General features: G+C 40.9%; 2 protein-coding genes and 3 non-coding genes across 6 annotated transcripts in view; 4 read left to right on the plus strand and 1 right to left on the minus strand.

Moving 5' to 3' along the window:
- Positions 1-555: 555 nt before the first annotated feature.
- On the minus strand, positions 556-6,450 carry LOC103393960 (E-selectin). The gene is made up of 10 exons (XM_008331122.3): positions 6,274-6,450; positions 5,506-5,641; positions 4,134-4,325; positions 3,694-3,885; positions 2,687-2,878; positions 2,400-2,594; positions 2,114-2,305; positions 1,111-1,305; positions 895-1,027; positions 556-580 (listed from the first exon to the last, which is right to left on the minus strand). The coding sequence occupies exons 2-10, from the start codon at positions 5,615-5,617 to the stop codon at positions 571-573; spliced, it is 1,413 nt and encodes a 470-aa protein (XP_008329344.2). The 5' UTR covers positions 5,618-5,641; positions 6,274-6,450; the 3' UTR covers positions 556-570.
- Positions 6,451-6,552: 102 nt separating this feature from the next.
- Positions 6,553-27,818, plus strand: part of fsip1 (fibrous sheath interacting protein 1) — a 37,658-nt gene continuing 16,392 nt past the window's right edge. For both annotated transcript variants that reach the window (XM_017038396.2, XM_025060530.1), the window contains exons 1-7: positions 6,553-6,722; positions 6,838-6,892; positions 7,516-7,661; positions 7,781-7,970; positions 9,106-9,230; positions 9,461-9,580; positions 13,462-13,623. In XM_017038396.2, the coding sequence (XP_016893885.1) occupies positions 6,582-6,722; positions 6,838-6,892; positions 7,516-7,661; positions 7,781-7,970; positions 9,106-9,230; positions 9,461-9,580; positions 13,462-13,623 (939 nt within the window). In that variant the 5' untranslated portion in view covers positions 6,553-6,581. The remainder of the gene's footprint in view (positions 6,723-6,837; positions 6,893-7,515; positions 7,662-7,780; positions 7,971-9,105; positions 9,231-9,460; positions 9,581-13,461; positions 13,624-27,818) is intronic.
- trnaw-cca (transfer RNA tryptophan (anticodon CCA)) lies at positions 21,674-21,745 on the plus strand. The gene has a single exon. It is a non-coding gene; the product is annotated as a tRNA-Trp (tRNA).
- trnaw-cca (transfer RNA tryptophan (anticodon CCA)) lies at positions 24,478-24,549 on the plus strand. Its single transcript has one exon. It is a non-coding gene; the product is annotated as a tRNA-Trp (tRNA).
- Positions 24,792-24,863, plus strand: trnaw-cca (transfer RNA tryptophan (anticodon CCA)). Its single transcript has one exon. It is a non-coding gene; the product is annotated as a tRNA-Trp (tRNA).

The following is a 27,818-nucleotide window of genomic DNA, read 5'->3' on the forward strand; positions in this document are numbered from 1 at the left end:
AAATTAAAAATTGCTTCAATCTTTGATCTTTGAAATGGCGAGACTTTTTTTTTGTCATACTCTTGGCAGACAGGACGCTCCCACACAGCAGACATTCGGCTTCTCCTAGTTGGTTTCCAGTGACACTCATAAAGGCACTGTGTTTTCTCTGTTCCTTTTGGAACTGTTTTTATGACGTGGGGCGAGCAAGATGTCTTTTCATTTTGTTTCTCTACTGACTGCAAGTTTGTGTTTCGACAGGTTACAGCCTGATAACAAGTAGCTGTCACTTGTGCAGACAATTGATCACAGCCGTCAATCAAAATCAAAAAATAGTTTAATACACTGCATTTTATTTGAACTCGATTTGTTATCATGAAACTGAAAGAATACTGATGTTTAAGACTGTGTGTTTTTATTCGTAACTTTACAAAGAGTAAGACTGGACATCGCAGGCAAGTTCTATCTCTCTATCTATTTGAATTCCTATCTCTGGTCACGGCTTCTTCTTTAAGAGCGTGCATTCGTTTCTGTACGTCTCTAGATCAGCGATCCCCGACCTTTTTTGTACCAAGGACCGGTCAGCTGGTATCAGCCGTTACTGCGGAGCGGTAATACCATGCCCTCATTGAAGGATCATTAATTTTTCAAAACAAATGATCTTTTAGATTTTCTTCTGTTAGTATCAGAGTCTGAATGACCTGTTGTTTTGAAACATTGACAGAAAATCTTTGAATGAAAATGTGACCAAATGACCTATGGACCGGCACCAGTCCCCAGACCGGGGGTTGGGAACCCCTGCTCCAGGTGACACAGCATTAAGTGGATTAGTAAGGTTTACTTTTAGCATTTGTTTTTTTGAAACATTATTTTTGTTTCTATATATATGAGGTTTGAACCCTAAGAACAACTCACCTGTTGAAGGACTTGAGTTTTGGCTGTAGCAGGACAAACAGAACCACCAAGAGCAGGATCAGAGCTACTGAGCTGGCTGTGGAGGCCACGATGGACAACGTGGGCATCCCCAGTGGTAAGGTCGGGTTATGGTCTGTGGGACAAACAAGCCGTTATCTGCTACAGAACTTTGAAATCGACTTATCTCCCTGTTCACGCGCGTCACTTATCTTTTACCTTGCTTCATGAGGCAGCTGAGCTTCACCTGGCTGTCCCACTCCCCATACTGACAGGTGAGGTATTTATAATCCCCCTTCAGAATGTAACCCTCCTCGCAGAAGTACTCAATCACTGTGCCATGCGTGAGTCTTTGGCATTGGGACGGGTGACAGGTGTAACCCCCGTTCTCTGGCTCATATGGAGGCTGACACACTGTCAGTAAGAAAAAAACACACAGATTTATAAATGTTAAAAAGTTTAACGTTAATAATAAATCTGACGGATCTGCAGAGAAACACCGATTCACAATTGGAATACATTTTTGACGATTACAGATAAATTTATTATTGCTTGGTTTGATAGACTGAACTAATTTTGTCGTATAAGCTGATTATGCTTTACTTATCCAAAAAAAACCAGCTGTACTTTGAATTGTGCAATTCATCCGACATGAAGTGAAATCAATTTTAACGTTTTTAAATGCACTACAGAAAACTACAAAAAAATGTAGGGCCACGTAGAAAATAAAAAATGAATTTAATTACAAGATAATATCCACAAATTTACACTAACAAAGTCAAAATGTTTCAAAAAAAATTTTTTTATAAGAAACAAATTCAAAAAGTTCAAAAAGAATAAAGTTGTAACGTTACGAGAAACGTGTCTGAACTAAAAAAAGGCGCAAATTTATGAGAATTTACGACTTTTCTCGAAAGGTTACAACTTTTTTTTCATCTGTTTTGATATTATTCCTGCAACATAAAGACTTTTATTATAAAATGACAACTTTTTTTCTCACAGCATTATGACTCTACACTTGTGATGTTTAAACTTTATTCTCAATTACGAGAGAAAAAAATCTCGAAATTTTATTTTTGCTCTCACTGCGTCCAGAACACTAACCTATGATGTGTAGTGAGGGCGACGTGTGATCTCATTTTAAACATGCAGTGGTCCTGTTCTGCCTCATCACTGTACAACGGACCAGTTGGAAATATTGATTATTAGGATGTGTTCGTACCGTCGTTCCGTATGCAGCGAGGAGGTTCTGAGGACCAGAGACCTTGTGCGGTGCAGGTACTGGTGCTGGCTCCGTCCATCAGGTAACCAGAATCACAGCTGTGCTGGAGCGTCGCGCCCACGGGGAACATAGTCATGTCGTTCTCTGTCAGGCTAGTTGATCCGTGCTGCACCGGGGGGGGTCTTCTACAGCCTTATTAAAAAAAAAAAAAAAAAACAGGAATAACCATCAAAACTCTCTGCACAGAATACAGTATGTTGTGGAATATTTCCACCAATCTTTTTACCTGGCACCGTGATGCAGCTGACTGGCCTCGTGTCCCATTTTCCAAACTGACACTTGTGAAATTCATGCTCTCCTTTTATAGCGTAACCATCGTCACAGTAGTACCGAATTACCGTGCCGTGAGAAAAACTTCCACCACACGGGGAGGGGTGGCAGCTGTAGCCTCCGTTCTCTGGCACGTATGGAGGCTGGCAAACTGTACGTGGTGCAAAAAAAAAAGAAAAAAAAAAAGTTTAAAATATTTTCATTTCTTGTGTGACTTAGACAAGGCCTGAGAATTATATTTACCGTCACTGCGTACGCAGCGGGGAGGATCAGACGACCAAAGACCCAGCGAGGTGCAGGTGATGACGCTGGGTCCAGCTGGCAGGTAACCAGGATCACAGTCATACTGTAGTACAGTGCCCACAGGAAACAGGCTCCTGTTGGAGTCTGTCAGATTAGTCGAGCCGTGCTGCACCGTGGAGGGTCTGACACAACCTTAAACAGAGGATTCAGGACAATCAAGAACTGCCTTGGTCCATGAGACCACAACATCCGTCCCATTCATTACCTGTACAAGTAACAACACTGACTGTGTAGATTTGACAACTCCATAACGTATGAACAAAAGTTTGAGATTGATTATTATTCATTCAAGTTACAAATGACTTTTTAAGCTCCCGTGGACCACACTACATGACCTGGCGGGCCAAATCAAGCCCTCGGGCCTTTAGTTTGATGTATGCATTTTTAGGGGTGATGTCATATATAGTATATGCTGCTCCATAATGTGCATTTTAGTGACATATAAATGTAGTAACAATAGTGACTCAGTAGTAAGCACACAGTCTTCGAGGGCTTCGAGAAAATACGACATTTCCAAGTTATGAGTGAGTGAACTTTTGCAAGATTTTCTTCGTGAAACGAAACGAGTGCTCAATCGAGGTCCATTTTTCCACTGGACACTGTGCTCTCGCTCAGTGCTCAACCGAGGTCCATCTTTCCACTGGACACTGTGCTCTCGCTCACTGTCCCTCACTGGGTCATTTTACCCATTTTTATAACAATAATAAAAAATGTTTTTTTAATTATTACTATATTATATTATCAATATATTTGTTTATATCTATGTTTTTGATGTTTAGATGGGGGGAAATGTTATTTTATTATTTAATAGTATATATTTCTAGGGGGCGGGAACAAATTGATTCGTTCTTAGTTATTTTTAATGGGGGAAATGCAATCGAGATATGAGTGCCGCTGTACTATATTAATAAGATCCATCTTAATAAGAGTTTGGAGTCCAGACCAACCTTGGCTCACGCAGCTGATCTCCATGGGACCATCCCACTGCCCGTCCTCACAGGTCAGATAATTGTAGTCTCCACTGAGAATGAAGCCCTCGTCGCAGAAGAACTCGATCACAGTGCCGTGAGGATACATTCGACAGGGCGACGGGTGGCAGGAGTAGCCCCCGTTCTCAGGTTTGGTGAGGGGCAGACAAGCTGCAAGGAAATGACGCAGAGAAGATGGTTTCAAAACCAGTGATAATATAAAAAAAAAATATATATATATTTTATAAACTTACCCAGGGCAGAATAATAATACTAATAATAACGCGAAACGATCAATCACATGAATGGAGGATGTTCAACCATCACAAGCAGGTAGAGGTTTTTTATTTGATTGTGTTAGTTATGGCTGACTAACGATTCAACAGGCCAGTGAAGACGGATGAACACAAGTATCTTACCACCGGTGCGTATACACTGAGGAGGTTCAGAGGACCAGTGTCCCAGCGTGGTGCAGGTGAGAATGCTGGGTCCATCTGGTAGGTAACCAGGGTCACAGCTGTACTGCAGCACCGTGCCCACAGGGAACAGGCCCCTGTTGTTTTCTGTGAGGTTTACCCAGCTGTTCTGGACCATGTATGGCCCCACACATCCTAAGAAGTGAACAAAACACAACAAAACAAAACACAATGTTTTTTATGTTTTTGTAACATTGAAGCGGGCAATGTTTTGAAGCTAAAGTTACATTCTAAATTCTACTGGAGGTTCATAATAGTGACATCAGCAATACAGCTGTCCTGGGAGGGCCGGTTGTAACTGTAAGAATGTACGACTCCATAAAGTATTCATAAATGTTTCTGCAACTGATTATTACACTGTGAAGCAGCAGAATTTATTAAGAAAGTTATTATTAACACCCCAATGGAGCATACAAATAACATTATTACAAATAAATAATAAACAAATATTTCCTTCCATTTTTTGGATGTACATAATGTAGTAATTTTGTAGCCATAATATTTTATGACAAATTTTTATCATTGACAGTACAGTAACAATATTTTAACCTTTTAAGGAATCAAATACTGTACGGTGCAAATCATCCTTAAGCATTGAAGTACTACTACGACCACAATAAATAACATGGTGATCTATTTTTTCAAACAAATACTGAATTTATATTTAAGAAAAGTGGGCAAAGGGCAGCACAAATGTAATCTTTATGAGTTAATAATTATAATAATAATAATAATGCCTTTTCATATTTGCCTACATGATGCAGTGAAATTAAGTTTCACTTAGACACTGTAAAATAATTTGTTTTTAGAACTACATTACATTACATTTACATTTAAACTATTGACATATAAGAACATGTCTGTCCGAGGTGCGTTCAGGTACCCATATTTGCCTACATGATGAAGTGAAATTAAGTTTCACTAAGACACATTTAGACATAGACATATTTAAACTATTGTATGTCTGTCCGAGGTGCGTTCAGGTACCAAGGGAAACTTTTAAATCCGACAATTAAGGGAGTTTCCAAAGTGTATGGTTCAGGACAAATTGTTATTAAAAAAAAATCTTATTTTCAATATTTTTTCTTGTCTTTCCTTCAATTTTCTGAACCCTACGGTGCCACCTGGCGGTCGCCATTGTTCTACAACTCTGTTTTTCTTTCTAAAACTCCTGTTATTCCTTTCACTATTGGTAAACATGATTTTCTACAAAGCAATGCAACACATTAACTGGGACCAACTGTCCCATCAAGATATTACAATAAAGACAAAAAGCAGGTGAGTGCAGTCAACACTGATGCCTGTCTCTTCTTACCTGATCCTTGTGCAGTGGACACAAAGCTGAGCCCCAGCAGCAACACAAAGCTCCGTTTAGTGGCAGTGGTCTGGGCCCAAAATGACTTTGACTCGATCATTCCATTGCACATCTTCCCCTGCAGAATCAATTCAACCTGGAAAGGTGGAGAATAAGAACAACTCATTACATGATAAAAGGTATAAACAGGGCTCCAGACAGGGTCCCGCAGCTGTGGCCTGCCGCCGACACCTGCCTGCTGCAGGTACTCTGCAGAGCTTGGGCTGCTGCCAGGGAAATGGGTGTGAGTGTAGGACAGTGGTCATAACGACACAAACAAGACAAAAGACGAGCTATTCCATTGGACAGTACAGAGTTAAAGAGAAATTAATAAAGTAATACGTGATTGATTGCAGTTGTACCAAAAACAAATTAAAGAGAAATTAATAAAGTAATATGTGATTGATTGCAGTTGTACCAAAAACAAATCTTTGGCTAAACGTATATTGAGATTACGCCGGTTCCGAACGGTCCGTTTTGCAGCAACACACCCATTTTAACCTCTTCCTCATTAGCCATGACAACCAAGGTTAATGTGCTGCAACACAAATACAATTATCCTATCACTGGAAATTTGTCACTAATCACTTGTTCACACTGCCAAACATGCCTAAAAAATACATAAAAACAAGAGTAAATGTCAGACCAGCCTTCATGGTACGGTCAATTATAGCCGTTTTAGCTTTCTAGCGGTAGCTACACCAACAGTAGCTCGTAAAGGTTACTTACCAGAAGAAAACGGCCGCTAAACCTCCACCTTAGGTGGTGACACTACAACTGGATATCAGGAAAACATCGACTACAACGAAGACATGTATAGGGAGAGTGTTAAGAACAGAAATACGGTTTAACAGGCCGAGCAGTGCTTCAACAGCTAACCGCTATCTAGCTTTCTTGTAGCTGCGTCAAAGGGAGCTGATCAGCTGACCACAGCCATGGTAACCACTGTGGTTACAACATCCGGGAGAGTGTGCGTCCATAGTTACAGCTGTATACATTTGGCTGAAAACTTTAGAGAATCTTTGTAATGTTAACGTATGACTATGGAAATTTTTAAAGGCTGTTTAGACGACATTTCCCGTCCCGCGTCCAGTGAGCAGACTCAGAGTGAAAGACTTTGTCCGACAACTCCCTTTGAACTCGTCGTTTTGACCAATGATGCTCCTGCGGATACGGAGGTAAATATTAATAGTAGTTATTACTACGTTGAAATTTGCATTTCGCTTTTTTTTACATTAAATTTCCCAATAGAACCAATGCAACTTTACATTAACTTTGTAAATTTCCCAATAGAACCAATGCAACTTCGAAGAACCTATCAGCTCCACAGCTAGCGGGTTTGACAAAGGTATGTGTTGTATGTGTAAAAGTAAACGTTTCATACTTTAGATGTTGCCATAGGCAGACTCTCTGGCTTTATTTATTTCTTCTGTCTCAATGACTGACATTCTTTTCTCTAGTCTCTCCTTTGCAAAACTCAAAATCCCCAAGTTCACCTGCGCTCTGTTCTAACTGCAGGTTACATTGTTATTTGTCAACGTCATGATCCCTCATGATCCTCTAACCTCTGACCTCATCTGTTAACCTCTCCTTCTTCCCTGTAAACAAGAGTTTAGAGCTGATCTCTGACCTAACCACGCTCCTTATCTGGACCCATCGGCCACTTGGTCTGCAGACCTCACCTCTGTCTTGCCATCCTCGTATATATTCCACACCACTCTCACATACTTCTCTGCCACTTCTGACCTCTTCATACGGAACTGCAGTTCTACTTCTTGGAACAGGTTTTTTTTTTCCTAGATTTACAAAGACACAGTGAAACTGATCCTGGCCTTCGCTGTACTTTTTTTCTTTTTACCCAACCATAATTCCAGATCTAAGCAATAGTATATAGCAGTTGCATCTGTTTATCGTCATTTTAAATATTAAATGTTAACCCTGTTACAATTGAGTTTGACGGTCCTGTTTTAGATGAACCAGGAGAAGACGTGGAACTCCAACGGGCCATTGAAGAAATGAACCGTCTTGATGAAATACTGTCAGAAATGGTGCGCAAAGAAAAAGAAGCCAAGCGTCAAAGAAAAGCACTTCAAATGAAACTCTGGCAGGAGCTTCTGGTAGATTCTACAGCTTTTGAGTTGTAATAATAATATTATTAATAATAATAATACACGTACATTACACAAACCCACGTGGTTTTAATACTGTGGTCTCATCATGGTGTATCCTTCTGCAGCAGAACAAACCTGATGGTTATACAGAAAGCTCACATGAAGCTTTAAACACCAGGCTGTTTTTATCTCTGGAAGCGATAGAGGACGAAGGGGAGGAAGAAGCAGAAGAAGAAGAAAAGGACTTTGTGGCTCTTTTCGAAACCCAGGTTCCTGACTGTGATCAGGTCGGACTCGGCCGAACTCTGGAGCAAAGTAAGGTTTTTTAAAAATTTTTATTAAGTCTAAGACAACAACAAACAAACTCATACTAGCGCTGGTTGAATTCTCTAAATTGACGTCGTCTCGAAATATGATATAGTTACTTGTACTGGCTTACCTTTTACACACGGGGGCGCCATGTGCTCAGTTAAACCTGTGCTTTTCTAACGGCCCAGCGCTACAAACACATGGAAATATGCACGTCGATAAACTTCTAACTTCCCTGTTTCCTATGTTATGTATTGTTATATATGTTTATTTATTCATATATTTTTTAATTAATTCCCTCTCATGTTCCAAATACAGAATAGCTGATAATATCTGATCATGTTGTTAGAGGCAGTAAAATTAAAAACATTTCATCATCTAAATCAGGGGTGGTTCAGGGGCCACATACAGCTGGATTAGATGTCAGAGCGGTCGGACCAGTAGAACAATAACATAATTACTTAATAAATAAGGTTAAGTGCATGTTTTCCCCCTTTGTTTTCATGTAAATAAGTACAAGTATATATTAGAAAATATTTATATTTAATGAAATATAATTTGACAAAACATCATGAACATGAAGTGCATTTTTTCTCACTTTCAAAATGTGTTCAAAAAGTGGGCCGGATTGAATCACCTACTGCATTGTTTCCCAAAGTAAGCCGGTTTGAATCACCTACTGCATTGTTTCCCAAAAATTGTGTCACGTCCCTAAGGTGGGTCACAAGAGTTTTTTTTGGGTCGTCTCGCATCATGTTTCCCAGGAGTTTACGAATAATGTCTACTGACTTGGGTCGTGAAGGGTTGTGACCTGGGTCCCCAGAAAAAAAAGTTTGGGAAACACTGCCCTAGCGGACCGGTTTTGGCCCGCGGGCCGTATATTTGACATCCCCGAGATTGTCTAAATGCCCAGTAAAGTGGCTGCTTTTACACTTTTTAAAAAATGCTTTTAATTATTGTTGAAGGTGGACACATTTATTCAGCATTGTTTGGACAGCTGTTAACTCTCCAGTCACACGTCTTGAATATTAAAACTCATCCATGGAAAATGAGTCCAATATAAACGCAGTGATTCCAAAGCTTACGCTCTCCTTTTCCTGTGTTTTTTCCTCTGGAATGTAACGTGTGTCCCTTCCAACAGGTGAAAAGGGAGCACTCAGCTGGACCGAGTCCCTGGAGTCCGGGGACGAGCCGTTTGAAAACAGCCACTGTGGAGCTTCCAGAGGGACGAAAAAACAAAAGGACTTTGTCAAGAGAAACATTGAGGTATGTCAAAGTTCACGCCGGCCAAATGCAGCGCCGGGATATATCGCATGACTTAGTGCAAATCTTTCAACCAGTTGTTTTTCCAGTGGGGAAAATATTTGCCTCGTGTTGATCGAGAGACATATTTCAAGGCCGTCAGGACATTCCTGGACCTGGACCATCTTCACCAGTTTATATATGCTGAACGCTGTTGTTCTTGTGTTTTCTGTAAATGTTGTGTCATGCATCAGTTGGTGAGTGGTGAGGGGGGCCAAACGCTTTTGACTGCGGCAGAGAAACAGCGCCTGGCTGAGCTCCTAGAAGAAATGGACGAAGAGGATGTGGACAGTGCCAGAGGTGCAGACACAGAGGTAGAGTTAACTTCCTTAATACTTCCTCTATTGTGTCCAAAGGTCTTATGGTGGAAATCAGTGCCAGGGACTGGACTCAACCTAAACAGATGCTGCTGACATTTGAAGTTCATATTTTCTTACCTTATGGTCTTTTATGGAGTCCTTTCTGAAGGCAGAGTGTCTGACTTCAGAAATAGATTATTTTTTCCGAATCCTACTTGGCAGAGTTTGTGACATTATCTAACATTTGGCCTTTGAATGATGTTATTGAAGACATTTTTGGAATAACTCAGCTGTGGAACTCACACGTTGGTTTACACCGGTCAGACCCGTGTGTTTTGATGACTGCCTGGCGGCTGAGATGCCTCCGGGCAGATGATCCCAGCTCCTCGCAGCACTTCACTTTGAGAACCAGATGTGAAGTGCCCTGTGCAGTTCACCAGGAATGTCGGTATTTAAGGGATCATTTTTACACTTATATTTTTCCAGCAATGTCCACGCTGGTGTTTCAACAAAAAAAAACAAAAAAACACAGTAGCCGGGATCTTTTCACCATCCCTGGCTATTAGCTGCAGATGCCGCCGCGGTGACGGTGTGCTGATGCTGAGGCCTCGTGTTTGTCTTTGACGGATCCATAAGAAACAGTAGACTGTTTCACTCTTGACCCGTCTGCATCTTCCTGCCTTTGTTTTGTTTTTTTCATTTTTAATTAGCAGCTCTGAGGCCACTTTGAAGTCAGTCAGGGTGAAGCCTGTTTGAAAGTACCTTCACACACGGTTTCGTTTAGCCCTACATCCGCGGGACAGCTGGCCAGAGGCGTCTTTTATGTCGTTCTGCTCTATTTATGATGTTTACCTTGACATGTAAGCACAATGCTGAAGTCATTTTGGTGGCAGACACCAAACTGAGGACTGCGGATGCTCTGTTGACTTCCTTTTATCGCCAGATATATTATTATGAATGGACATCACGGAGCGAGCACATTATTTATGTCACCCGGACTTTGGCGGTCTCTCACGCCTGCAGCTCTGAGGACTAAGAATCAGAATCCCTGAGGACACGTGGGCCACAAACTGCCGCTCACTGTTCTCACACACGTTTCTGATGTGACTCACTTTTATCCTAACAGGCCGCACAGTTTTGTTTGGTTCCTTTAACCCGAGGCAGTAAATCACTGGCAGTGAGTGATTGTGGAACATTGTTGGAGCAGCGACATTTGACGCTGCACCACAGGCTCAGGTTGAAGTCGCTCGTAGGGAAGGATATCACTTATCTCTTCAGAGACTCCAGAACAACTGTTTGGTGATTCAATGGAAAAAAAATGAAACTCACTGATCGTTGTTGAAGAGTCCAAGAAGATTGTGTTACAATATCTGCTGCTTTAAACTCTTTGGACAAGAATGTGTTCAAGTTACAAATATTGTGCATTGTTCTGTGTAATCTAAAAAAAAATCAAGTTAAGAAAACTCAGCAGCATGGACTTTATTATAAGACAATGAAACACTTTTAAAGCTCCCGTGGGCCACACAAAATGACTTAGTGGGCCTCATTTGGCCCACGGGCCTTGAGTTGGACACGTACTATAGACTGTCAAATATAGACAGAACTCTTTGGGGGTAAATGTAACAATAGGATTATTTGCTTTCTTGTCGTGAGTCATGTGAAAATTGATAACTCTCACATGTTTTTATTGAAAAGCCATGAACTAGGGCTAGTTAGCTTATCACAGTTAGCAGGAAAGAAGTCGGAACACCCTTCAGCTAATCATTCATTTGTGTGCAGAACGGCATATTTTTTTGTTATTATTCTAAAACAAAACTAGCATTATTTACTGTTTTTATTTCATACCATTTAGAATAGTGAAATTCTATAAAATCAAGGACTTTCTTTTTTACTTTTGCTCTTTTTTAGCTAGCTTTGGGCTACTTTGATCATGGTATAGGCTACTGGCTATGTCACTCATACACATGGACTATTGTTAAGCTACAAATTAGCATTTAGCAAGTATAATTTGGTTGATGAAGGTACATTTTTGTTAACACTAGTTTAGTTCAAGTTTCCTACCAATTTTAGCATTGATAGCTGTGTGCTATTGTTTTCTGGCTTCCCTCGTTTAGCTTTTTTGGACAAATATTTTAACAAGATGACACAAGACAATGTATGGTATGACAATGTTGACTATTATTCGAATATTTACTGTGGTTCCTTTTTTGTGCTCCTGTGTTTCTGTATTTTTTCCCTTGGTTTGAGGACTTTCTTTTTTACTTTTGCTCTTTTTTAGCTAGCTTTGGGCTACTTTGATCATGGTATAGGCTACAGGGTCTCGCTGTCTATCAGATTGGCTTTTTTTTAGCCTACAAATTAGCATTTAGCAAGTATAATTTGGTTGATGAAGGTACATTTTTGTTAACACTTTAGTTTAGTTTTAAGTTTCCTGCCAATTTTAGCATTGATAGCTGTGTGCTATTGTTTTCTGGCTTCCCTCGTTTAGCTTTTTTGGACAAATATTTTAACAAGATGACACAAGACAATGTATGGTATGACAATGTTGACTATTATTCGAATATTTACTGTGGTTCCTTTTTTGTGCTCCTGTGTTTCTGTATTTTTTCCCTTGGTTTGTGTTATTTTAGCTTCATTTTTACTAGCCTTTTGTAGCATAGCATATTTGTATGCGTTTCTGGGCTATCCTGTTGTATGCTATAGTTTGTCCAATATGTGTATTTATGTTAAAGTGGGACGGCTTATAGTAGTACGATCACTGGTCCACAACCGCTGGTAACTGATGGTCTGTGAATGTTAGCATGATTTGTCCCAGTGTGCATGGATTTCCACCCATAGTCTGAAAACAGTGTTTAGGTCAACTGGACACTCTGGACATCTGACCATAGATAGGACTGGCGACTGTTGATGGTGTACCGCACCCTCACTCGATGACTGCTGGGTCTGGCTCCAGTTACCCCCGTGACCCTCAAAGGGATTAAGTGGGAGGAATGCAGAAATTAAACAAAGCATTTGTAATGCTCTAATACATTTGTTGATGGTGTTGTCTTCATTTGGAGTTTGCACGACACTGCAATAAAACAACGGAACACTCAAGTATAATAGGTGTCATCTCTCCACCCCGTTAATGGAGCCTTGTTTAGTGTCCGCTTGTTGCTAATGCCAGATTTCTTGAACTCTCTTGTCGGCGTTCAAAGGTCACAGCTGCATTCTGTTTAGAGTTGTGATTTTCTCTGTCATGAATGACTGACTCTCGGCCCTTACTTCACCACTGAGCTGTGATGAACTCACCACACACCCATCATTCATCTTGGGGGTTACAGTAATAGCTTACTAGAATGGACGAGTGGTGCATTTAAAGTAGGGAACTCTGATATTAACTTTATGCCGATATCGTCCAAATATTTATTTGTTCAAACCACCGTATGAGTTGCTGGCACCAGAATTATGCATATAATTCCCAGATTATTAAAATAGTTCAATAAAATGAGCTGCAATGCTGCCATCTAGTGACTTTCAAGTTCATATACAGCTGTTTTTTCCCAAAACTATTTTTAGAGCGCACTTCATTTGGCGAAATCCAGGCATTGCGTTATCAGGTTTTCATTATCTGAGGAAAAACCAATTGCGATTCTTACAGATATGACATAATTATGCTAATATTGGGTCGATAATATAAGTTGGCCAATATTATCTCTAATTTTATATCAACTGGCAATCAAGAGAATTGCACGTCTGTCTCTGTTTTTAGATATTATCGGACATGTCTAATTTTATATCACCTGGCAATCAGGAGAATTGCACGTCTGTCTCTGTTTTTAGACAGGAGAATGTCACGTATTACTACAAAATGAAGCGGTGAGCTCCCACTGACCGAGGTAATGCTTTTCTTTCAGGAGGACATGTGGGCTGTGTCAGTCTTGACAGGACAAGGTTACACCCCCGAGCCCTCCGACCTGGAGCAGCTGATTGACATCGACTCCAAAATGCGCCTCCTTCTCCCAGATGAAGAATTTCACTCGGTGCAAAGTTCCTACACAAACTTAGGCATGACCCAGGTACGAGTTCAGCCACACTACATGTGTAGTCCCGCCTGAGTGCTGCCAAACACCCTGCAGGGCCACTCTGACACCGGGTCACATGTCTCACTACCACATTGTCTCAGCAGGGCGTTGATGGTCATATCTAGTAAAGGAAAAATGTGGGGATGTTCACAGTTTTTTTCTGCCTGCAAACCAAGTGGAAAAAAAAACCCTCTCGTGTTGTTCAGCACAAGTGCAACTACAGTTGTTCTAAGTAGCAACCTTTAGGGCAGGGGTTCCCAACCTGCGGTCCGGGGACTAGTACTGGTCTGTAGGTCATTTGGTTCCGGTCCACAGTGGGACAAATGTACTTCAGTTTTACTAATTCACTTCATTATTCACATCATATCCCTTTAGTTTTTTTCATTCAAAGATAATCTGTTAACGTTTCAAAACAAACATTTTCTTTACCCTATTTTTCCGATTTGTCATCACTTTTTTTTTGTATTTTGATGTTAACTCTCTCTTATCTCGCCATGTCTGTGTAATCCATTAATCTGTACCACATCAGACGGAGAAGAACAAACTTCACAGACATTTAAAAATAAAAAAATTCCAGACTTTGGTGCTGGGCTCAGGCCCTGCTTCCAGACATAAGTTCCGTGAGTTATCGCAGAACCATATCTCACTTCACGTTAATGCCAGATGGCGTGCTCATCATTTGCGTAGTCTGTCAATGGAAAGTGAAGTTTCTGAAGTCACAAAATAATTTATGGCTCAGTTTTGTGAACCCAGGGTGCCGTTTTCTGCAATCGGTACTGGATGTAGACAAAGAAAGTCTGCAGTAGTGGCAGCAGGGAAGTGTTCCCCGTCGTGGCGTCTGAAGTGTTTAGGTGACTGCTGTGATTTTGTTACATGTTTGTTTACATGTTTTTTATAAGATAAGGAATGTTTTGGACAATTAAGGCTGGGAAATATTGTGTTTGAATTTTGCATGCTAACGTTTTTATTCCATTCCTTTCAGTATTTTTATTTTTTTTTACATAGAGAAACAAAGCTTCACACATGGACGTTTACAAAAGCCGCTTGATTGATTGATTTTTAGTAATTAGAGCGTTACATTATCTGTAAAACCCTCAATCTCGGCTGCCAAATGTCAGTGTCGAAGTGTGCCAGAATTGATTGCTAAAAGTTAATGCTGCATGTAGAGCCGCTCGAAAACGGATTAATCATTTCTGCAGTTTTTCCACACAGAAGGCCAAAAACGGAGAGTGAACCTTGTGAGGTTTTGATTCCCCGAGCGTGAACGTTTGTTCTCTGCGATCGTATCAGTATCTCTGGATTTTGGACTCGGTTTGATGACTTCACCTTAAGTTCTGGGAAAAAATGTGTTTCACAGCTTTCACTGTTTCTTGGGCTGATTGATAAATCAAAGTGATTATTGGCAGATGAGCCCCAAAAACCGGGGTAGTCAGGGGGTCAGCGTGGGGACTTGAGAGACCATGATGAAAGATGTGACCTCATGACCTTAGTTTTCCGCTGAGGATGGCGTCTTGGTAGGTGTAGCTGTGATCAGCAGATTAGCTCCAGGGAATAATTACATTTTAAAGATGTTATTCAGCGCACACTGAAATGGAACGGTCTCACGCAGTCATTTATACACTTTTTTGTGATGGTAGGAGAATTGTCTCCCCTTTCTGAGTCAACATGTTCAGAGCTGCTGCTTAAAAATCTCTTACGAACTTAAATGGAATTATTTTCCTTTCTATAGAACTCATATTCCCATTTGATCTTGGGAATAAAATGACAAATCAGAGAGGTGAGAATATATCAAACTTGAAATAATTTGAACTTGCCGCGCTGGCCTTTGGCCTCCCCGCGCCCCCCGTTTTGAGCACCACTGGTTAAAGTAGATCAGCGGGTGAATGGCAGCGACCTGATCCTTCTCTAATGACCGCGATCGCTGTCTTAAGATAGACTCTCTTTAAAAAAAGAACAACACTCCCTTGTGCAAGACTTCTGAGATGTGATGTGACGTGGACTGCGGCCAGTATTACCACATTCTAATATCACCGGACAGCTGGATGTGTTACTTTGCGTAACCTACTTTCCCTCCCTTCCCACCCTTTAATCATCTTGTCTGTCTAAAAGAGTTGTTTGAGAAAGTGAAATCCCCCGTCTGTCATCTGCTCCTCATCACAGCTCCCATATCTAATGCTGGCACGCGTTCCCCGATGATGTAAAATGTGTATTTAACAGTGACAAAACTTTGTCAGTAACTGCTTACAGATGATTCACCTACGTACAAAGAACCACTGTGCTGCAGCTAATGATGTTAGCGTACAAAACGTCAGCATCGTATTTTAAAACGTAAGGAGTTAATAATAATAACTTTCCACGAAAGAGATTCCAAATGTGCAGTTCGATGGGTTTTAGGGTCAAAGGTGAGGTAGAGCCAATCCCAGCAGACACCAGGTGAGGGCGGGGTTACAACCCGGACTACAGTTAACCCTTTCAAGTCCGTATCAGGGCCACATGTAGAGACAAACATCTACAGCAGTGATCGTCAACTGGCGGCTCGCGGGCTGTACTCGGCCCCCCAAAAAACACACACACGTTGTATTTGAACTGCAATAATATTTTTAATTAAAAATAATGACATCAAGCGTAAATATACATATACATACATACTCTACGTTTAATGTTAAGATATTGTATTTGAACTGCAATAATATTTTTTAATTAAAAATAATGACATCAAGCAAAAACCCATCTAGTAAATATTTTCATAGACTCTGTACTATAGACTTTTAATAAAAAAAAAACAAAACAGATCCCCAGCCCGGGATGTCAAACATACGGCTCACGGTCCAAAACCGTCCCGCTTTGAGGCTTTAATCTGGCCTGCTTGATGAATTTAGAAAAATAAAAAATTCCACAAACACTTCATGTTCAGGACATTTTGTTTTGTAAAATGATATTTAATTAAATATGAAGATTTATCTAATGTAATTTTTTACCAGAAACAAAGGGGACAAAGACAGAGTTTTTGTTATTTATGGTTAATTGTGTTTTGACGGTACAGGTCTGTCCTGCTTGATATTTATCTAAGGTTGTATGACAAAGTGGGCCACGTTTGGCCCGCGGGCCTTAAGTTTGACGTTGAGATGGCCTGTTGCCACAGCTCATAAATCCAATTCAGAGACCATTCCTTCACACGATCACGGTCTGTAAATCTTTAACCTGGTTATAAAACTGTGGGATTTTTTTTATTTTGCCGACTTTGTACTTTCTTGAGTGCATTAGCTCATATCAGACACAGTCCCTGAGAGACCATTTGGAAAAGAAGCTCGTTAACTTGCTCCATCCAAAACAGTTAGTCTAACAACACGACAGGGATCGTACTTTTCTCCTTTAACACCGCTGAACCTGCTTTTTCCCTCAAATATTAAATCACGAGCTTGGATTTCAGTGTTTGCCACTGACTTTTGCCGGCGGCCATGCGGGATCGATCCTCTGTCACCTTTTACACAGAGCAGAGTTATTCACCTCTCCCCAGTGAACGCTGCCTCATGAAGGATCAGTCAGGGCTTGAATCTGTGACCTAAGAGCTTGGCAGCGCCCTTTCTTGATAAGTTGTCCTGTGCTGCGGTGTTGGTGGGTTTTCTGTTGAAGCGGCGGAGCCACCGAGGGTGGACTGGCTGGCACATGTTGGTGCCACAGAGGAGAGAGTCGTCCGGCATCAGACCCTAATGACAGAGTGGGTAGTGATAGAAGATAGAAGGCCGTTTCCAGAAAAAGAACGGGACGTTGCCCTTTCATTTACAGAGATTAATGCTGTATATGCAGAATGATGCACGTACGTTTATCTATGGCTGAAACCGTCGCAGACCAGAAAATGATCGACATTAGAAACGTATTTTTGAACATTTAATATGCACTTACTGATAAAGTGGGCCAGCCTTAAAACACTGTACTGCACTGTAGTAAATATGCTGTATATTTATTATATGTATTATATATATTTATTTATGTGTATAAATATACATACACACATAAATGTATATATATACATATATGTATTATATATATTTATTTATGTGTGTATATATATGCATATATGTGTATGTATATATGCATATATATTTACAAACACACATATACACATACATGTACACACATATACATGCATATACGTATAAATATATATACATATATGTATACATATATACATCAATATATGTATTATATATTTATGTGTGCATATATATATATATATACGCAAATGTATATATATACATATATGTATGTGTGTATACAGTATATGTATATGTGTAGATATGTGTGTTTATATATGTACACATACTGTATATACATGCATATATAAGTAACTATACATATATGTATATTTGTGTATGTATACGTGTATATATATTTACAAGCACACATTTACACATACATGCATACATATATACATATAAATATATAAACATATATGTATACATATATACATCAATACCATGAAATACGGCAATAGAAAACTATTGGAAAATTGCCTTAGCAGTTAAGGGTCAAATGCTAGTTTCAGATCTTTTGGAGTGGCGTTCATGACCCAGTTTAGAGGAAAATAGACAACAGAACACAACAGTAGAGGGTGTGTGTGAGTGGAGACGGTGTAGGAATAATGGATGAACTGTCTGACAGAAGCTCGGACTGAAAGCTACGCTACAAATCTCTTTATTTTGTATAGAACGTAATATGAACTTCTGGTTTTACAAAAGGATTTACACTAGAATCCTTCACGTTGGAAAAGCTAAGGGTCCAAGTCTTGATGGTAAATAAAAACTGTTTTCTGAGAGAGAAAAACAGAGAAAAAGACACGTGGCCGCAAACTCTACTTCAATCATCTGCTCTGAGTCAAAGCACAACTTCACACACACAGTTTTACTTTGGGAAACTTTAATATTGTGCTTACGACAGCGCTGCTCCCTGTGAGCAGTCTTTGTTCTCCTCTCATTTTCTCTGTCTTCAGCTAAAATAGCCCTCCTGTCATTAAAAACATCTGTGGGCTCATACAGCACTAATGTACAGTACAGCCCTCCTACTGTACCACTGTGTGGTAACGCCTGCACCACCCACCAGACAGGGACGGGACTCTGTCGTCAGGATTAGCTGGTGTTGAGTGTGTACGTAGTTACCGTAGTCTTCATCGTTTTCGTGGTCCTGAGACACTTGACTGCTGCAGCTCCCGCCTCTCCGTGTGTTTGCACAGCAACTCCAGCTGTGTTTGCCTTGTGTGTTGCTTGGCTATATTTTGACGTGAGACCATGAGGTCACTTAGTCACACTGTGTGGTTGCTGATGAGCGCCCGTTTTTTTTTTAACTGCAGCACATTTTAAGTCAAGGAGCCAAATTCCGGCCTGGAACCACCCCTTTGACCAACATCAAGTGGTCGGCACGCAGGTTGTAAATTTATCTTATTCGAGCCAATCGTATAATTACACATGTGGAAAAGATGTGGTCATGTTTCCTTCGACCAGAACCTCGGCCGGTTCCTGTTTTTATATTAGCATTAAAATATGCAGCATTCGTGACGTCCAGATAAGACTGATTGAGTCCAGCAGAAATACATCGGTGGCTGCAGCCTCAGTGTTTGTGCCTCGACCTCATGATGAAATAGGAACTGGAGTCGAAGTAAATTTGAAGCAGTTTTAAGTGGAACACTGTGTTTCTTTTTAGTAGCGACGACAGCAGGAGGACATTAAGGCGATTAATCCTCCGTGCTAAAGGAAGACAATGTCCTTTTTGGACTATGACTTCTACACCTAGGCCAAAATATTGAAGGAATGCTAACACACAACAGAAGAGGACGTAACTATATTTGTTCCTTAGCGCTGACTGATGTCTGGCATATTTAGCATCTAGCGTTCATCACAGCGTTAGCCAAGGGAATCGACAGCTAATGGCTCCAGGTCCTTGCTTATTCGATCAGTAGTTGGCGTTGTTTAGTAGTAGTGAATGTACGAAAGTTGGTACGCAATAAAAACCTGAATTTGGAACTCAGACATGTGGTGTCTGTTTATATGTTGTTGTTTGTATTGGTACAGTGGTGACGGAGTTAGCAGAGCAACATACAGGTCATTATCCACGGACAAAGACTTGACTGTCCTGCCTGCAGTCCAGATCTGTTGGTAAAGATATTTGCACTTGGGCTGTCAAAATTATCATGTTCATTAATTTGCGAAATTATTCAGATAAAAAAAAAAAAGTATATATATTGTACTATATATGGTACTTTTGCATATTTTCCTTTCAATCGGATTATTGTCACTGACAAAAACAGGTGCGGAACTCATACAGCTCTCTGCTGCTACTGTCTGTTCGAGCTATATACAGAAAAACAATGGAATATTTATGTAGCTTGATTAATCATGATCAACCATGATTCATTAAGATCATAATTAATCATGATTAATCGTGATTTGTAAAGTTACAAAATTCCACATATTAGTCTATACTTTTTTTGGTGTACTGCAGTAACTGTTAAAACACACTTTTCCTGAAGTTGGTTTGTAATTTACTGTGAATATTTATCCATATTAAATTCCATTTGTGTACAAATTTTTCTGCATCTGTTACAGTCGCACCGCTAAGTGTTGAGAATTAAGACGTCAGGTCTGCCGTGGTCCACACTTTGGGGTTTTTCACAAGATGAACTTGGCTGGGATGAACAGGAACCCTGCCCAAACCCTCCCACACCCTGCCATTCCCATGGGACCCGTTTTATTGTCTTCTTATAAATGCCTCACCCACTGGTGTCATCCACAGCAGCGGCCATGTAAAGTACTTTCATGAGGTTTTTCCTCATCTTGTTCCACTCATTACGACACCGTGCACTGGACCATTTAGTCATCTGTGGACAATAAGCCAAGTTTGAAAAAACGCACTTATCTTTATTTTCTATGACCTGTTAAGTAACATTTGAAACCATTATCACCACCTACTGGGTGATTCTCAACTGGTGGGTCGTGACCCAAAAGTAAGTTATGGACTCGTCACAGGACTTTGCCGAGGGGTCACATGCAGCCTAATTAGATGTCAAGTGGGCCGGACCAATACAATCATAACATAATAACCTCTAAATAACGTATTAGAACATCTTCATATTTAATCAACTATAATTTTAGAAAACTTCATGAACATAAAGTGTTTGTGCTTTTTTGTACTTTAATTTATCAAGTGGGTCAAACTGAAACTCCTAACAGGCCATTTCTGGCCCACGGGCCGTATGTTTGCTATAGACACTCCTATACAATAGGTGGCGATAAAACCCCTGTAATGCGAGTTGACAACTGACATTTCACATGATTCTCATTAACTCTATGTGAGCTAACTGAGATAATGAAGTGGTTTGGATCTCGGACTGTAAAAGGGAATATTTTCCTGTCTAGCATCATCACTTCCTGTTTGTTTTGGTTTCTATTGAACTTGTTTTTTTTTTAACACAGTTTCTTTCTTTAATACACTGTTTCCCAAACTTTTTTTTCTGGGGACCCATATTTTAAAAGTCACAAAACTTCGTGACCCAAGTCAGTAGACATTATTCATAAACTCCTGGGAAACATGATGCGAGACGACCCAAAAAAAAAACAAAACTCTTGTGACCCACCTGAAGGTCGTGACCCAGTCTTTGGGAAAAAATCCTTTAATATATATAATATAATATCCTCTTTTCGTGGTTTGAATCTGCGAAGTTGAAGAATTTTACCTCGATTGGCGTTGTTGACTGTCATTACGGGATGAGCGTGGGTTCCATGCGATGTTAAATGTCATTACGGGATGAGCGTGGGTTCCAAGGAACTCCTTTCAAATTTCCTCTCTGGGTGAGTCAGCACAACTGGGTGTAAACACAACTGTACTGCAGTAGTACACACCGCCCTGACCTTCAGTTACTCTCACACTCACAGTCTTATCTATAGACAACTTAGAGTTTCCTATTGACCTAATCCTACGTTTTTGGACTGTGGGAAGAAACCAGCTGGGACATTAGCAGAAAATCCAAGCACCGAGCGAGAGCACGTGTGATGACCTCGTGGCGCAATGGTAGCGCGTCTGACTCCAGATCAGAAGGCTGCGTGTTCGAATCACGTCGGGGTCAGTGTTTTTGTGGTTCTATAATGTAGCGGTTATCACACCTTACATTGACCTTACTGCTAAAACTAACATTTAAATTTTTAGCACAGACAGCTACAAAAAAAGTCAAGAAACATCGCAAACTTGAGACTCTGGCAAGTTTACGTGTTGCATGTAAACGAAACCTGATGCAATACAAATAATAATTAGAGCCTTTTGGCTTCTTTTTTTTTATCTTCCCTCCAATTTTTAGAGGCCCCCACTTTGAAAACTACTGATCTATACCATTAGAATCTTCTCACTCACGCTGCCATTTTCTCAGCGCGTGAATCGTACAAGGCCGTCGACAGCTGAAATGGAGGTCAGATATGGTATTTGACATCACACAGCTTTCGTTATTCTGGACCAGATCTGCATAAAGATGCTTGGATCTTATTTTCCCATCGCAGCTGCTTTTGATAAACATTTAACGTTGTCTGCTTTTTAACGTCCTTTGTCCAAATTTCTTTCGTCTGTATCACTTTTTGGCAAAACATGTACCACCTTATATTAACAAAGACATGTAACAAAGCAGAGGGGAAGAGAGATGACATCTGGGAATATTAAAGAAAGTTCACCGGAGTATTTAGGATAGGTTTGTTTGGATAAAACACAAAAATCTAAATCTTTTTTTTTTTTTTTTCTGAAACCTGAGCAGTGGAGAACCACACCAAACATTGTTTAATCCCCTGCCCTTGGATTGTTCTCAAAGATAAATGTTGTGTGAATTAAAGCTGTAGGTTGTGCTAAAAGAGTTAGAGTTAGTTATTGTGTGTCTTCACCCTTTTTTTGAGAAGAAAGAAAAAAAAAAAACAACCTAAAAGTAAAAGACCACCCTTTTTTTGAGAAAAAAGAAAAAAAAAAAAACAGCCTAAAAGTAAAAAGTTCAAATGACCCACATGTGAATCTTCTAATACTTCAGGAATGTTCAGCAATCACATTTATTATCTACCAGGGATCCAGGGAAGAACTAATGGGAAAGCACTGGTGTTTGGAATGGGAAGAATCCAATTTGAATACAACCAAATATCAAATTCAGGGACATTTTTGTGTAGTGATACACAAACCCGATTTCCAGAAGAGTTGATTTTGAGTGTTTCCACACTGTTCCACCGCCATTTGTTAAACATTAGCTAATTTTAAAGAGTCGGGTCAGTGGGAAGTTCAGTACTGTGTCACATCCTCCGTGCCTCAAACTTCACTCTTGAATTAGTTGGAAATAAACCGAGGAAGTGAACGCTCCAGTTTTTCAAGTGGATTTTATGCCTCTTCTGTCGTCTCTGCACAGAAATGATCTACGGCTTCCTTTTCGCGTCGTACAACCTCAGCTTATCAACAGTAGCTTTATTTAAAGTTGTTGTCCCCCCCCCCCTGCTGATGTGGCTACGTGTGTGATGTTAGCCTGGCAGTTTTTGATTAAATGACTCTTTCTGCAACAGTTACTGGTCTGAGTTATTGCATTGAGGGGAGTTGCGTTCAAAGTCCTCGTGAAGTTCAGCACAAAGTGGTGAGACTATTATTAGACTCAAATAACTAGCAGTGACCCCTGTACTAAAGCTTGTTACCAGTTAACCCAGTGGTTCCCGGTCCCTGCTTTGGTTCATAAGAAAGTGTTCGCGGCCCAGGACACACACACACACACACCGATGCCTTTTCCTATGCTATATTCATTTACGTGGAAGTTCCATCAGAAACGCGTCCATTTTATGCTAGCGTTGCTAACTTTGGTCAGTTGGCAGGAGTGAGGTTGTGTGTGGGGTCGGCCGGGGGGGCGCACTGCAGGGTGCTACTACTGCTGCTCCTAGTGGATCGAACAGGCGACTGCAAAAAATTAGAGATTAAAAATCTGTGCCCCCCTAAGGGGTGCGCCCCCCACGTTGGGAACCTCTTACCTTTAACCTTTAAATGGGGAAGCTTCTAGAAGGATGAGTCGCATGTCTCAATCCTTGGGAGTGTGTTTCTGATATAAAATTTCCAGATTTGTTTAACATTTATTAGAATTAAAGAAACACAACGCATTTTAATGTATTTGAAAAAAAAGAAAAAAAACCTTCCTTGAATCAACTCCTCCACTACAGCCTCTTATGTGCAGTAAATTAGATCAGTGGCTAAATGGTGAGTAACAGTGAGTGCAGTAAAACTTCAGTTCTGTGCCTGGAGAAGGTTCAGGAATCAAACGTGTTTATGTGCATCATTTAAATAATCCAAGTATCGACATGCAGGAAGGTATGTCGTAGCCGACAGATGTTTTACGGCACGTTTGCCTCAGTACTTGGCAGATGACTTCAGGTCACGGCTGGTCAAAATGTCAATCTGACAAACACACGATACGCTGAGCCGTGGCTTCCGTTTACACTTTACTCTACAGCGCTCTCACGGGGAGTTCTGTGGCAAAGCGTGCGGCCAGGCCTTGGCAGGTCGCCTGGCTCCACGTGGCACAGCCAGAGCTCCTTCAACGCTTTACACCAGAAGACCAGGAAAACAAAAGAAGGAACTCCACAAAGAGAGAGAGAGACAGAGAGAGAGAGAAAGGACTGTCTGGGTGAGTCAGCACGACTGGGGGTAAACGCAAATGTACTGCAGTAGTACACACCAATCTGACCCTCAGTTACACTCTCATATCTGTAAATCATTTACAGTTTCCTTTTGACCTAGTCCTAAATTAATTTGGACCGTGGAAAGAAGCCGGTGTACTGGCAGAAACCCTGCGTGTGTTATGACCTCGTGGCGCAACGGTAGCGCGTCTGACTCCAGATCAGAAGGGTGCGTGTTCGAATCACGTCGGGGTCAGTGTTTTTGTGGTTCTATAACGTAGCGGTTATCATAACTTCCACTGGCGTTACACGCAGAAGCCCCAGGGGACGGGGGTCAAACTAATTTCCGTGTCCTTGAAGTAACTCTCAGTTTCAAAAAGTTTGGTGACCCCTGATTTAGAGTTTCCTTTTGACCTAATCCTACATGTTTTTGGACTGTGTGAAGAAGCCGGTGTACTGGCCGAGAATCCAAGAACCGAAAGGGAGCATCTATGGTATGACCTTGTGGCGCAACGGTAGCGCGTCTGACTCCAGATCAGAAGGGTGCGTGTTCGAATCACGTCGGGGTCAGTGTTTTTGTGGTTCTATGATGTAGAGGTTAACACACCTCACATTGGCCTGACACGCAGAAGCCCTAGGGGACGGGGGTTTAAACTCATTTTCACCGTAAAAGGATCGGTTGTAAATGGAAGACTGTATAGATGTAGCTACTCCATTGTTATTTATAATTAAACTATGAACTAATAATAATAAAAAACTTTAATACATCAGGTTAAGAAACTCTCCCTGGGGCCATACCAGTTGACTTGGTGGGCCACATTTGGTCCCCGGGCCTTGAGTTTGACCTAAGTCAAAGTCACTGTTTTCCCTGACAAATGAGGGATTTCATTTTTCTATTTCAATGCAGACTCCATAGAAAACGACAGAGGATTGAAACAGGAAACTCCTGTCGATCTGATCTTTTCATGTCTACGTCCAAATTAAAGACTCCTCAAGATACTTTAATAAAAAAAAGGCCTTTCAGGACCGTCACTGGAGCTTCAGTAAAAATAAACATGGAATTGCTTTTTTTCCCCTCAAATGAATTGACATAACGTTACATTGAATGTGAAATACTTCAAAATGAAACTGCAGTAAAATCCACAAGTCTGTAAGAGACTGATTTCTCTGCTCAGCTCTGCCAAGAACCTGGAAACTGTTGTGACGTTAACGTTTCTGGCGGATCAGTGACTGCAGTGAACAACACACGGCGTTCGGTGAGATGTTTGTCAAACAAACTGAAGTCCTGTCGTTGATCGGCTGTGGGATTTTGTCACCGTTGTCACACCGTAGTTTCCCAACGAATTACAATCTTTTGTCTTTTCTGTTCAAACTTACTAACAGCATATGATCTTAATAGACAGCTGGGAATAAACGACGTAATCCCATCAGATTTAGCGGATATTTATAGCAACTAAGAAAATTCCAGAGCTGGAGGAGATCAAACCAAACAGGATCGTTTCAGCAGTGGCCGAAGACAACGTGTACAGAAATGGACAGAGGCGTCGTTGGCTCCGACACGTTGACATTGAAGGCAACTCGAAACCAGTGATTTCGAACATAAGACTGTCAGGAAAATATCTTCTGACATTCCAAAATGGAGTCTAATATTTCCAGACAAATCCACTTGGTTTCAGAAGTACATTTTTCCAGAGATACTTCTGAGACCAGTGGGACCCAGAGCCACCGCAGCAGGGTCTATCTCCAGGATACTCTGGCTGTAAGGCAACAGCTCTCACCACTGCACCACCATTACTACAAAAGATAATGATGATGAGATGCTAATTGAAAAACATGTCGTTATTATCGTGAGAATTAGCTTAATTAATTATTAGCTTAATTAATTTTTTACGACACTGATTTGTTTTTGGGCTTTTTTACGATACCAATACTGATACTTTGTGTGATTTCTTGACAAAAACTGGCCATTCAACAACTTCTGTGCTGTATTTTTCATAATGTCTTAACTGTAAAAATGACAAAATAGTTTAATTGCTATCATTAAGGGACAAAGATAATAAAGAAAGTCAACCTGATCACATGGAGTCTCTTCTGGTCAGTGGTCTTTTTAACCATCACCAGTCAGCAGGGGGCAGTGTGTGTGGACGGTGTCATGCTCAGAGCACCTCAGTGGTACCATCGCAGCTGGTGGACTCAAACCTGCAACCTTCCAGACCCAGGTCCGCATCCTTAACCACCAAGCCACCACTGCCCCCTTTTTTTTCTCCCCTTGCTTGATTTTTGTTGGTTCTATGTCCATGTCAGAACACAGAAGCCTGGTTAGTACAAACACGGTCGACGGTCCACGTATCTCAGCTCGTCTTCTCTTGTATCCCAGCAGGCCTCAGACGAACCACCGTGGAACAAACTTTTTCTTCAAGATTCAGTTCCTGATCCTGTTTTTTTTCCCCCCACTTTTTGCAAGAGATATTTGAGAATCCCTCTGCATGGCACGAACCAGATGTTTACATTGGGCCAAGCACATGCACCACAGATGCAACCTACATGGGAGCGGAGAAGAACCTCCAAGACTGCCGGTCCCAGAGGTCCTCTTCACTGGCTAACAAACCCGCTCTGATTGATGGCACTTATTACACGTTCCTCCAACGGTAACACGGACCTGCGGCGCATCCTCGGTTCCTGAGTGGCATCCAACGTGTGTTTCAAATTAATGAGATGTGAAATGTGTGACATAAAATAATCCCCGCCATTATTCTTTCTCACTTTGTCACTTTGGACAACAAGGCCTCATCCATCAAGTGCTGCAGCTGTTTCACACTCCGACATCATGACACTGTCGCAATGGAATGTTTGAAAGTGATCACAGGAAATCAATAAGCTCTTAATGAATGACACAGGCATACTTGATTAAAAACTCTCTGAAGGTCCCACAAATAATATACCAACAATAGTACCGCATATGGCAACCGGCAAATGCGTCCTCTTTAAAACTGTGGGAAAGTCAAATCGGAACCATGAGGTAGAACCCGGGACGGCTCGTCTGGAATAATCATGTCACGCATGATGGACTTTTTTCCTCCTGGATTTTAATAACATTCCATTAGGTTTCAAGGTGTACTTGGCTGTCGGTGTACTTCTCCACATTAACGGCGCTGTTACTAATACCTGTGACCATCCGTCGTGAAATCCCGAGGTATTGATTTAATTCCCTCAAAGGACTGACATGTTTTTCCCTTTAAAAGCTAATTGCGTTGATTCTATTTTGGGGTAAAAAAAATACTTGGGGTAAAAACCAAAATCCAGACCTCGTCCTGTGACTCGTACAGGCGACGTGACCTCTACGTCCTTAACGGCACGTCACGTTTGCCGCACGACCTAATCAGATAACAAACAAGTCACTTCATGTACAGCTAGCACTGCGTTAAAGAGGCCAAAGATTCCTGTAAAAGCATAAACACCATAATGTATTAAATCACCGGGGTTCATGGAGGTGAGATACTTCAACTCTGAAACTGCAGTAAAATC

This window comes from Cynoglossus semilaevis, chromosome 1 (assembly GCF_000523025.1).
Source record: "Cynoglossus semilaevis isolate Cse_v1.0 chromosome 1, Cse_v1.0, whole genome shotgun sequence".
NCBI classification, from domain to species: domain Eukaryota; kingdom Metazoa; phylum Chordata; class Actinopteri; order Pleuronectiformes; family Cynoglossidae; genus Cynoglossus; species Cynoglossus semilaevis.